Raw genomic sequence first — 13,139 nt, 5'->3', positions numbered from 1 at the left:
ATATATATATATATATATATATTGTTGGCACGCGACCCTCTCCGTTTCGAGATGGTCCCTTCACGAAGGCCTTATACAAGAACCGACAGAACTGGGGGATAAAAATAAGCACGTACCAGATGTTTAGGTGGCTTCGAGATTCGCCCAGATGTGGATGTTCGTCGCGCAAGAGGGAATGGAAGGATTTCTTCCTCGGGAACTTCCGGTTCGAAATCAGGGTCCTCCTCATCTGACCCTCGTTTCCGACGCTTTCGGCTGCCACCCTTTGCTGTGTTTCTCTGTTTAGGCTTACCGATGCCAGCCCGAGAGCGATCGGGACCGAAAACCCCAGGAGCAGTAGCGCCACCACCGCCGCCGCTACTGGCATCGTTGTCGTCGTGGCGCCGTTTAGCTTTTGTCACCCGGAAAATGATACGCCGATTTGTGAGACGATTGTAAATCGCACTCGGTCGGGAGCTGCTGCTGGAAATCAGAGCTTGGTTGGTCAGAACCTGGATAATTTGCTGCAAATGTTCATCCGACACGTCCTGTGTTGTAATGTATTGATTGCCTTGTTGAATGATGCGGATTGGATTTTTATTCGAACCTACAGGGGCGCTGGGGTCGGCGGCTGGCATTCGGGCTTGGATTTTCTGGACCTCTTCCAAATCAATGGGCTCAATATCCATATCCTGTTGTGGCGAACCCTGAGGCATGACCAACGGATTCGCGGTTTGCTGATACATGATATTGTCCGTGGAACCATCATGCAAGTAGTGTTCGTCTGTCAGCTGTGGAGGGCCGGATGCGGATGGATCTGAGTAGATTAGCTGAGAGTCTGAATTGGACACTTCAGCGCTCAGGCCAGCCATGAAAGGCTCTGAGTCTGAATGGAGGACATTGGTATCCACTATCTGTATTTGACCTTGTTGGATCGTGTTGGAATCGTAAGAATAGGGAGTTGACACGACTGAATGGGGATGTGCATGCATAGGTCAAGCACTCAGAAGCTGCAAATAGGAAAATTATAATAGTCAGATTGGACGAACTGAAATGGAGCCAAAAACTGTTGGGTCAATGAAGTTAATAAAGCCGGTGATTGCCAGGCTTTTTATGGGAAAAAGCTATCAATTTCGTGTCATGTTGGTTAAAGCGCGAGAGGGCTAAATACCCAAAGTTTCTCCCTTATGAAAGCCGAAACCAATGAACGCAATGATCATGACTATGGATAAACATGGAAGACGCCGAGATAGCGTCATACTGACGAACCTCTTTATCACAGGCGTCAACGGACACAGAGTAGGGTCCCATACCATACTTCCATACTCCGTAGGAAGCAAAAATGAAAAGATTACAACACTGAATTAGAGAAATGTGGACATGTCTGCTTCACCGACCCCCTTTTTTAACTCACACTGCTTTCTTATAGATGAGTGAGACCTGGTTCCACACCGAACGACAGTGAGGTATCAGTCATCGTACTCAGTAGCAATAAACATGTGCCAACTGCGCAAAAGTTTTAGATGCCAAATTTTTGCTCACCAACTATGTTGGGGACTGAGGCGAAGAAATATGCATTGGAATCGACATTGGCAGCTACGAGAACGCTTTATGGGAAAAATGGAGTTCAGTTAGGTTGTTGGACAAACGCGAGCCGTGTACACGTACAGCGTGATTTGGGTCGCCATGGCATATGAAGGCGGAGGGGATTGTGAAGGGGAAATCAGGAAAGCAAACTAATCGGAAGAATCGCAGATTAATTATCACGAGTAAGTGAATACGTACAACAGCACAACTTTCGAATCGTTCAGCTGTAGCACCCTTTCAGTGCCTAGCAGCCATGCCACACGAAAGAGGCACGAGGGCTGGGATACTGCCAGGTTGCCCAAGCCTAGACAGGGAAAGTCGAGAGGCAGAGGTCAGGTTCGAACCACGGACCTTCCGGTCAGTAAATTCGCGCTCTAGCCACCTGGTCCATCTCGCCCCCACAACACAACTTTGAGACAATATCAGTCAATAAACAACTTCAGGTTGATACTCAACCTCAATGATGACACACATCAGTGTAGCTAAGATCCGCTGTTGCGAGTCTCGTGTCCAGTTAAGGTGGCATGTTACCTACCTTGTCTTGCGGTGTTGCCCAGAGGATGGTGGATCAACTGATCAACTGACATACAAATCTACTCTGTCCAAAAACGCGAACACTAAGTTTCCATGCGGGAGAGGAATACGAAGATAAATGTTACTCCTTAAACGGACAATCCTACACAGTGCAACTGTCAGAAACGTGGTGAAGCACCCATAACCACCCTTGCACACCATTAAGGAAAATATACAGAGACAGGACAAAGTAGCAATTGAATGGGACACCGTTGGCAACGTCAAAATGCTGGTAGCTAGAATGAGTTCAGGAGCTGGCGATCAGATGGCAGTCGATCTCTTCGCCGTGATTGCTAGTTGAGTACCAAACGTTTCGCCACCATATGAAAAGACAGTTGGCGCGAATCAACAGCGTGTATTATGAACAGCGCCACCAGGTTTTTCAACTTTCTAGAGCCGCTTTGTCCGGCCGCCGCGTTAATTCTTTACCATGCCCCCCCCCCCCGCGCAGTATTTGCCTTCAGTGTTTTACTCGGAACAAAAGCCTCGCAAGTAGGTCCGTCCCCGAATTTCACCAGTGTGTTAGCATTGGTGCTTCAGTTCAGTTTTTCAGCCCACAACCCGTCTAAAGAGGCTCAGCCGTTTCAGCTGCTACAGCCTCGCTCTTCCAGTATATAAAAAGGGAGATGATGGCTCGGTCACTTCGTTGATTTTGAATGATTCTGTTTGTCTGATACGGCAGAAGTTGACAGCTATGCAGTCAAGGCGGTAGCCTTTATGAATGGCTGCGTGACAGCTATTTAGCTTATCTCAAAATGCACCTCCCATCCGAGGAAACGGCATTTATCAACTCGACTGAGTTTATTGGTAGATTATTTCAGGTTCCTTTGCCAGGTGATGGACTGATCGCCCCTGGTTTTCATCCGACACCAGGCTGGGCGGAGAGGGCCCTACCGGCCTAACTAGCGTGAATTATGCAGCGTGACCAGCGAATCTATTGGGGTAGAGTAGACTTCACCGAAGACCACCGCTTTTGAATATAGGGATTACCATCAAGGCACTCCATTCTGTCGGAATTCTTTCCTAATTCCGGACATTTCGGAGTAGGGACGTTAGGTTAGCCATGAGGGCCTCACTACCTTCTCTAAAGAGCCCACGATGAAAGCCGTTCAGTCCAGATGCTTTGTTGCGCCGGACTTCCGTGATCGATGGTGGATTGCTGTTGATGTTTCATTCGGTTTCATTTTTTCACTTCATAGGATGGGTTGATGGGGGCCATCTGAACTGTCCTTCATTATTAGGTCGATGGTACAAGAAATTAGTGTGAATTAAGTGAGGCTCTATCCTTTCTGGAGTGTAGTTTTACTAACACTCACCCTCCCCGGACCAGTTAACTGGGTAAGGCGGAACAGGGTACAATCGTCCCCCGTGGCAAAAGCACTCTCCACTTCCCGGGTCTTTTCGATTCACCAGCGCTCTCTGCCAACCCTCAGGTTCTTAATTACTCGGCGTTTTAGGAACCTGCGCGCACTATCATAATTGTTTGCTGCTGGTATAGTTTTCCTGACTTCAACCAGATCTGTTGATCGTTACGAGACCCAGTGCTTGTTGGAGTGTGCAAGCAAATAATGGCTGTAATAATAATAATAATAAACACCCTTTCGGTGCCTAGCTGCCATGCTACCGGAAGGAAGGACAAGGGATGAGATATTGCCAGGTTGCCCACGCCTAGACAGGAGAAGCCGAGATACAAAGATCGTTTCGAACCACGGACCTTCCGGTCAGTACATTCGCACTTTAACCACTGAGCAATCTCGGGTAGGAAGCATCAAAAGCTGTGTTGCATCTAACTCCAACAGTCATCTAGATACCATAATAACCATCGTGCCCATCAAGTCCTGGAAGATTCGAGATCAAATCAACCCGATATCGTACAGCTACAGAGGCGCTCTGAGGTGACGAACTGAATGGCTTTGTATCAGCCGGCGCGTTACGGAGAGCAAGTGAATAGATACGCATGTCCGCAAAATGCAGTGAATGAACAGCCAAAATGAAGGACAATCTTGTATAGAAGCTCTCCATTGATAGCTGAGTGCTGCATGGTCCAAGTGAGTCCACAACTGGCTTGCAGTTGGTGACCTCCGAATCATACGTGAGCGCTTGTGCTGAAAGTTTGTGCTAGCTAATACGAATGTTTCCACGTAATTGAAGAATTCGCATCCGACTATCTAAAAAAATTGTCTGTACAATGAGCAACAAACACCAAAAAATCGTTCAGCTGTAGCACCCTATCGGTGCCTGACTGCCATGCCACCAGAAGGAAGCACGAGGGCTGGGGCACTGGACAGGGGAAGTCGAGAGGCAGAGGTCGGGTTCGAACAACTGAGCTTCCGATCAGTAATTTCGTGCTCCAACCACCACATCTGAACTCACAATTCGAAGTTCAACTAGATGGTGGCAAGACTGTCAAGGAAAGTAAGCAAGCAAGTCCGCGACGTCCTGCTGCAGTTGCCGGGTGCTCGACCACACCATCCTGAAAAAGTGTCAACGGAGCTGGACCTGGGACAACAAGTCAGTGAACTGAAGCTGGGTAATAGACAGCCGTCAGCGTTATTCAGTGGAATGCGCCTAGCATTAGGGGACTGGGCGGTTTCTTCCATGAGAAGTGGCTGCAGGGACTGCCAGAAAACATGCAGTGTTTTTGGAAATTCTCCAGCACCAGCCCGCAGGACAAACTGATCTAGCATCAAGGGATCAGCATCCCTCACGTTGCGAACGCAACTGCTATTCACCCTATCTTGCTGATCGACCCAAAGATTCACCATCTACAAGACGAGATCAGGGCTCTTCACCAGGATTTTCAATCTCTGGCTTTGAGGTGCAGACAGGTGGGCAGCAGCAACCAAAACTCAAGTTCACGCTCGTGTGGTTCTCGTGAACAAGTCTCCCCACCACCCAGTCCAGGCAGTCTGCGTTGCCACCACGAACAACTTGTAGATCCGGCTCAACGCTGCCGATCATCGTGCAGCCACAATTTAACCCAGGAAGTATGGGTAACCAGCACCCGTTTCGCCGCCACTGCAGTCACCTGTTCTATGATAGCGTCAAACCTACCTAGTCAACACAAGAGCTGAGGTCAGTAACGTCCCTACTGGTACAGGTGACCAACCACCCAACTGTCTCGCACTCGAGGGCGCCAACGGCATCTCCATAAAAACCATCTGTGACCGCTTCATTAGCGTCGACCTGGAGCTTCGTTGCGAGCCTCCGCGGATTTTGTTGCAACCAACGCGCCCTTTTCTATCCTGCGAATTGATTTTCTCTGCTGCTGGTTGACAAGTGCCGACACCAACTGATCGACCATTAGACTAAGTTTTCCATTACGGGCGAATGGTCGAACACTCCTTCAATCACCTTGGTTTCGCATCCCAAGTTTCCGAAAATTCATCCAACTGTGAAATGAGTTGCCACCGATGTGACCCGTCACACAACAACCGCTCGCTCGCCCGTCCGGTGTAGACCGGAATGGCTTGCACTCGATAAGCTACACGTGACCAAAATCGCGTTCGAGTATATGTCTCAACTTGGCATCATACGTCCGTCGAACAGTCCTTTACACGTGGGGGCGAGGTGGTTCAGCGGTTAGAGCGCGAATTTACTAACCAGAAGGCCCATGGTTCGAACCTGGCCTCTGCCTCTCGAGTTCCTCTGTCTAGGCCTGGGCAACCTGGCAGTACCCCTAGCCTTTGTGCTTCCTTCGGATGCATGACAGTTAGGCTGAATGGTTTTTACACATGGTCCCCAAAAAGACCGCAGACTATTGAAGAAAGTGTGGCGACTACCGCAACCTAACCACCGTAACCAGTCAGGATCGGCACTCAACTCTACATGCACGAGAACTGACCACCAACCTTTCTGGTGCAAGAGTTTTTTTTCGAAGATCGAATTGATGCGCGCCTATAACCAGATCCCTGTTTCCAATGCCAACATTCCAAAGATTGCTGTTGTCACACCGCTCGGCCTTCTCCAATTCGCCTGAATGTCATTCGCTGCACAGACTTTCCAGAATTCTGTAAAATAGATGCAGTCTGTCATGGCATCTAAGAAGTCTGCGCTTAACTCGATGACATACTAGTAGTAGGCAGCAGTTCAGTGGAACACTACGCCCACCTAGTCGTCTCTTCAAAGGGTTATCTCACCCACCCTGAAAGACTTCCGAACTGCCACAGCGCTTCCACGGTTTTGTGAATTATTGCAGTCGTTTTAGTCCTCACTGTCCGCGGTTCATGCAGTCTGCTTATTTGGAAGAGATAAAAAGTCAAAGTTCACCTAGTTGGCGCGGGCACCATTTGTGGAACTGAAATCCGCGATCGTCAAAATTACCAGCACAGCTCGCCATAACGCCATTGCCCCAATGCTGTCCGCTACTGACGGTTCCAATGTGACGATGGGTGACGTCCTGCAGAAATATACGTAAGGTGACTGCCTGTTTCCAAAAAAGGCTCCAAACAGCTGAATCACGGGACAGCACCTTCGGTTGTAAGCTAGTGGATGTCTACTTCGGTAACAGAGATACAGATGAAGGCAGTGATTTCGCCGTCTTGGCCAACCGCAAGCCACTAGCTTACGCCGTACGACCAACTGCCGACAGATATTCTCCAAGAGAGTCCGACCACCTAGACTGGCTGAATTCACTAGTAGCATATCTCACACCTAGGTCATGAAACCTGTTACTGAAGCTCTCTCAAGAGTACATTTGCGGGTCGCTACACCTGGCATCGACCTTACGACAATGGCGATTACAGACGTACGACAATACTGAGGACACTCACAGAACCGCTCATACCAAGTTGGTTATTGGGCAAAGGTATGAATAACAGTTTCCTGGTTCTTCAGATTTGGGGCTGGAACATGTGTGGCGATTTCCTCCATGGGAATGTAAGCGAATCTGATGGTCATTCGCCAATCGCCGCTACCTTACGGTTAGGCTTTAGATGAAGACCCCAATCGTCCTCCTGTCCAGTTCTTGGCGCCGTGGCATTGTTCCGGTCAACCTACAGACATAAACTGCACACTTACAAATAATCCCACACCATATCGTCGCATGCTGCAACCAGCCGAGTCACCTTACATGCTGCATACAGCATGTATGCAGTATGCATGTATTCAGTATGCATGCATGCGCATTCTCTCTTACCCGTAAGAGAGAGAGAGAGAATACGCTGTGCTGATGCCTCCCTTCTTTCTCTTTCACATACTCATTCTCCTCCTCCTCACTCCGTTGCTAGTGACACCTCAATAGGCTTATCCTCAAAGATTGGTAGACCAGTTAGCTGCAATATCTACGGTTGGCTCGGTCACCACGACTGTAGACATTTCGAAATCCCTCTTAAAATCCTGGAGCTCAGTTCATCTGGTAGCTCTTAACGTTTGTAGTCTGAAACAAGCCGGACGACAGACTGCTCTTGCTAGACCTACATTCTAATGACGTGTGCTATCTCTCTGAAATGAGGATTCAGGACCCAATTAGGATTGTTGAAATGACCTTCCTATCAGTTTTCGCTCGCTTCCAGGTCCGCACCTCTAGTGGTGTAGAAGCCAATGCTGTTGGATTTGTTGGAGTCGGTATTGTTTTAAGTTACCGAGTCAAAGGGTATCTGGTTGAACGACCGCTCGTTGATAGTCGCCTGTGTATTGTTCGTCTGACAACGTCAGTGACAGTCTCCGCATCGATATAGCTCAGTGGTTAAGGTAAGACCAGAAGGTCCGTGGTTGGAGCCAACTCAGTACCCCGACTATTCCTGTCTAGGCTTGGGCAACCCGGCAGTATCTGTCCTCATGCTACTTTCTTAATAGCAGCTAGACACCGGAAGTGCGTTGCAGCTGAACCAATATTATTATTACTATTATTATTATAACCGCGCCAATAATTAATGTCAATTCATCGCACCCGTTCATGCCCCAACACTCGGAGATTGTACGAGCCTTAGAATGCCACGTTGCGGCGAGCTCAAGCATTGCCGTGGTTGCCAGGGTTGCGATCGCACAAGTAGGTGGACTTAGCGCTGCCGAGGCCTGACTTGGTGGTCATCTTGGACTAGGATCGAGACCCAAGGGCAATAGCGAACGCTTACTACAGTTATGTATTGGCCAGAAAGTTTCTGTGTAGTACTAACTTCGTAAACAGTCGAAGCCACCTGGCCACATGGAACTACCGAGCTCAACACAGAGAGACCACATTACCATTAGCTAGTAGTGTGGGTCAATTACCAAATGTCGTCCGCTCTGGAACACCTCCATGAACTCAGATCAAGCACTAGTCCTTTGCTGCTTCTCGTTGCGATTTTCAAGAGCGCGCGAGATGCGCACACCACGCCTGGCCATTGAGAAGCTCTCTACACTGATGCGAAAATCTACCAGAGTCATCCGCTGAAGTCCCCTCCCGACAACACATCTTCCAATGTTGACTCTTATTGGAAAGTGCTGTATGCAACCCAAATAGATTGCACCTAATTAGTATTTCATTTCCGATGTGAGGGAAGTGGATGTTTCAGTATCCTGCGGAGCAGTGACCACTGTACGTTGGAAGTCACCATGCATGTCCGCCGGCTTGCACCCTCCCCTGCTGCAGTGCGAGCACGTAGGCCGCGCCGGGGATTTTCTCCCTGGAAAGATACACCAACAACGTCTACACCCTATGAATGAACCACCGTTACCGTATCTGAGGCCCTACTGCTGTTGACCACCTCCTTGCCCTGACTCCCACAACAACACCTTCCCGTGCATTGACGTTTGCCGACAACAGTGTACATTTTTGGTCATCGTTTTCTTTACCTGTGTCCCTACATACCCATGTACTTCCTTCATTCTTACCAACTGAACGCTCCTTAGCAGTCTAGGAGGGAGTTAGCCAAAACTCGTACAATGTATTTTCAAATTTGCCGGCCTACCTCGCTAGTCCTTGGTCCTGGAATATACGTCCCCCGGCCCACGCACAATAGTCTCATTGAGTATGGTCGGGACGGAGGTCGTATAGATTGGGGTACCATAGTGTTGCTGACGCGTCGATCGAAAAAAGACTTGCGAAGACCTTCGCAACTTCTCCACTCAATAATGACGGTTCGACAAGGGGCCAACGCTTATAGTTGTATAAGCTGAACCCGTCTGAGCCATGAACACACTAACCCATGCCGTGGGAAATAACTGGGACGGTCTTACTGAGGCGGTAGTCAGTACCCATTAGGCTGCAGCCCCAAGAGTGTATCAAGAGGTATTTTGATTTGTAGCTAGTCGCCAGGGGGGTCTCTCGGTTATGCAATCAATCCCTTCCAAAAAGCTAACTACTACATCCAACGGCACCTACCAACAAATTAAATCAACATTTGTGAGACAGGGACGCTCCATGAGGCTGTTAGAAGCCACTTAATTGGCTTCCAATAGTACGCCTTTTCTATGCGTTGGACCATACATCCCGATGGATAGCCAAAGGATTTTCCGGTATTATAGTAGGTCTCATTGCAAAACTTCGTTAAATCCGTGAAATTCAAACTTTTACGACTGAGGTGAACGAACTTGTTGTGCACTTCATATGTACGCGTCAGTGGAAAAGGAATGCGGAGTTTTTCCGCGGTTAAGACACTAGGAGTCCGAAACACCCTCCAAAAAATATTCTCCCACTATTCCCCGAAGATATGTAACAAGTTCGAGGCCAGAGCGCCAGCCCACAGACCGTAAACGCAGCGGAAGCGCAGATAATCGACTTGAGCGCCACAAACATGCATATAGAAGTGATGGCGTTTTCCGTTTTCCACCATTTATGTATCACGCAAGTAGCCGGCAGTGAAACTGTCCGTAGGGTGAACAATGATGAATCAGAAGAGCGCGTACTACAAATTTATGAGTGTTTCCCGCTTTATTAAAGATCCCTTTTCCAGTGTACCGGTTTATTGGTTAAAACAATTACATGTTGGCACGCTGGAAGAGGCCCCGTGATGCAACAGTGCACCATCTCTCGAGCGTCCGAGCTCAAGTTGCCTGAAGAAAAAACAGGGGGTGGACGCTCCACGGGTTTCAGAGGCTCATTAGGGAATCAGAGGCTCAGTTTGGTTGGCTAGCAGGGTAGCCTCCATAGCTGTAGCTGGGAGAAGTAGAGAGAAGGCCCGTAGACTATAGCTGTATCGTGTCTGCTACCATTCTCATAGGTGTGCCGAAGTGAGACGGCAGCGTCCCATCAATAGAGGTACCTAGTCCGAGGTTAAAGATACAAGCGAAACCACAAATAAGTTGGTGCAGACGGAATTATCTCATCATCGTCGTCATCATCATCACCACCATAATCATCACCAAAAACGGTAACATCAACGTTGATACTGATGCTTCACCTCAGTACAACCATAAGGTTTATATATATGATTAAAATGACAGCCCTGGGGTGAAAGGAAGGGAAGAGGAGTGACGGGAGAGGGGATCTAGTGCTGGCCTGTGGCAATCATTATGAGGTTCCAACACATCCAAACGCTCAGTCAAACAATCCGGAATGAAACTGACAGCATGAACGCCGCCATTTCTTGCAACGTCTCCAGGCAAGCACTGGCAGAGCCACGGGACCCCATCGTGGAAGGTGTATGACACCAGCAACACCCAAACTCTTTGTCATCTCTTTCACGCCTTTCTGCCGAGTCATGCGTTGTCCACCTTGTGATTTGCGCCATTCTGGAGCAGGCACGGAGGACAACACTTGCCTCAGTAGATGGTGTTTCGGCATACGTAGTGCATGACCGAGCCATCGTAGTTGGTGGTGCTGGATGCTTTCCCTGACTGAAGTACCTGCCACACAATCAAACACCCGCTTTCTAATCACCTGGTTGACGCCACCCAAAACCAGCCACGTTTCTGAAGCATCGGTGATCGATAATCAGAAGCGACCTGAAATCTGTCCGCAGAGGCCATGTCTCGCACCCACAGAACAGCACGGCCTTCAGTGTAATCTGGTACACACGAACCTTAAGGTTGAGCGAAATGACTTTCCGACTCCTCAAATGGCACATGTTAGCAAACGTGATTCGAGCCTTCGAGATTCTCCACTGCCCAACCCAACACACTTCCGTCAAAGCTAATACAACTACCTAGGTGTGTGAATTTTCCACAGCCTCCATTGCTTCTCCTGGAGTTGTATGAGATATTTTCGAATACTATACGTTCTAAAGCACGACTTTGTCCTTTGAAGCTGCAAGGCACGTGTCAAATGATGGTATGCTGGTGGTCGGTGTATTCAACAGGGCTTGTGCTTAGCTCTGGTCTTCAAAGATGGGGGCGATGTCATCTGCGTACTCCAGATTGACAAAGCTCTTACCAGCAACACACTGAATGTCGGGGTTTTTAAAACCTCCCAACTTATACCTCATTATTTCATCAGTGATGAAATCGAACAATAATGGAGCAGGTGGACATCCTTGTCGGACACCCTTTTTGTATGGAAGATTTTGGAGGGCCCATCATATACCCACCCCCAGAAGTACGTGTACATAGGGATCGGATTATGTTCACAAAATTCTAAGGCATGCCCTGTTCAGCAACTCCGGTTATCAGCACTCACCAATCCACTCAATCGAAGGCATCCCTGAAGTCAAAAAAATACCAAGGTCGTATGTACATGTGGCGTTGCCCTAACACCCGACGGAGTGTGAAGATGTAGTCAACACAGCCTCTACCCGCTCGAAATCTCACTTGATTTCCATGAGTCAATGTTGCGCGTGCCGTCGTGAGACGACGTAGACTCAGTGACGCCAGAGCCTTGTCACGATAGGAGTCAAGCTAATACCTCTTTGGCTACCACCTTCAATGCAACCCCCTTTTTGATAATGGCCATTATCATCGATTCATTTCAGTTTTCTTGGGTGCTCTCCCTCTCCCAGGTAGACCAAAATAGCTTGTGCAGGCACCGGCTGACGATCCCACCGCCGTCCTTAAAAAAAGCAGGTGGAAGTTCATCAGGACCGGCGGCACGATGACGCTTGGATAGAAAAATAAACTCGGACACTTCTGAGACTGAAGGCGTCTACGTATTTACGGTCCATATTTCTGCTGAAGGTGGAGGTAATTTACGTATGTCCATAAGTATGTGAACTGTGCGCAAATTTGTGGCGATTCAAAAGAAATGAAAGTGACGTCTCAAGAACGTTTAAATGGCTACTGTAAAGGCTGGTCTAGGTCGCAGCGGGATTCAGAGCGAAAAATCATGTTGATGCCCGAGAGTGTTAGCTGCAGGGTTGAAAACGGTGGATTCAGGGAGGTCATCCCGCAAAGGAGCATTCATGCGGGAAATAAATTTCGATTTCGGCCAGTCGGAAGCCACTAGCGGAAGCTAGTGAGCTTTCTGAATGTAAATGTTTCCCGAAAATCTATAGGGATATATTCAGCGCTCACAAAGCATTGGCGTTCAACACTACGACATCCGGGTGATATGGTCGCATGAACTGCGAAAGACTACTTATTGCAGTCATGAAACGTTAGGCCACTAGTCTGTTACGCCCAACTTGAGCATTCAAGATTATGCGGTTAAGATAAAACAGATGGCCAGAAAGACGACTGTGCTGTTAGCCATACGTACGGAGCTATTGCGCAGACATACGATGACTGCATGGACTTTTCCGTTCTCAACAAGCCGAGAACGATGTCCCTACCTCGTCCACTCCCAAGCCCGCTGCGCTGGTTGTGCGTGTTTGGTAAGCTCCATCAACGCAACTTCTATCCGGAACGTGTGGTAATGGTGGCGGCTTTATCGACGAGTCGTTCTCCTCACATATACTTTTCGCGTCCGGATGCTTCTTGACGCTTCTCTCTTTAAAAACATACCGTACGTTCTCAGTTTGTGGGTTGACTGATGGAATTCTCCGTCCACAGTCTTCCTTGCAATAAGGATGAGTTGAGATCAATGTTTAATTCCATGGACTTAGTCTTTGGCTGCGTCTATAAAGTTTAAAAAGGCGATGATACTAGGGTAAATTTGTTTTTCTTCTCTCTTGATTAATGCTGTCTCAAGCGCGGTGCCGAGTTTGGGC

General features: G+C 48.5%; 1 protein-coding gene across 1 annotated transcript in view; it reads right to left on the bottom strand.

Moving 5' to 3' along the window:
• The window catches only part of T265_15417 (hypothetical protein), a gene marked incomplete at both ends in the record, with an annotated part of 16,554 nt that extends 15,571 nt beyond the window's left edge, over window positions 1-983 (bottom strand). The window contains one exon of the mRNA XM_009178010.1: window positions 117-983. Within this exon, the coding sequence (XP_009176274.1) occupies window positions 117-971 (855 nt within the window). The remainder of the gene's footprint in view (window positions 1-116) is intronic.
• Window positions 984-13,139: the final 12,156 nt, after the last annotated feature.

This window comes from Opisthorchis viverrini, assembly GCF_000715545.1.
Source record: "Opisthorchis viverrini unplaced genomic scaffold opera_v5_490, whole genome shotgun sequence".
Classification (NCBI taxonomy): Eukaryota; Metazoa; Platyhelminthes; class Trematoda; order Opisthorchiida; family Opisthorchiidae; genus Opisthorchis; species Opisthorchis viverrini.
Note: the sequence above shows the minus strand (reverse complement) of the source record. Positions and strands in the feature narration are given on the sequence as shown.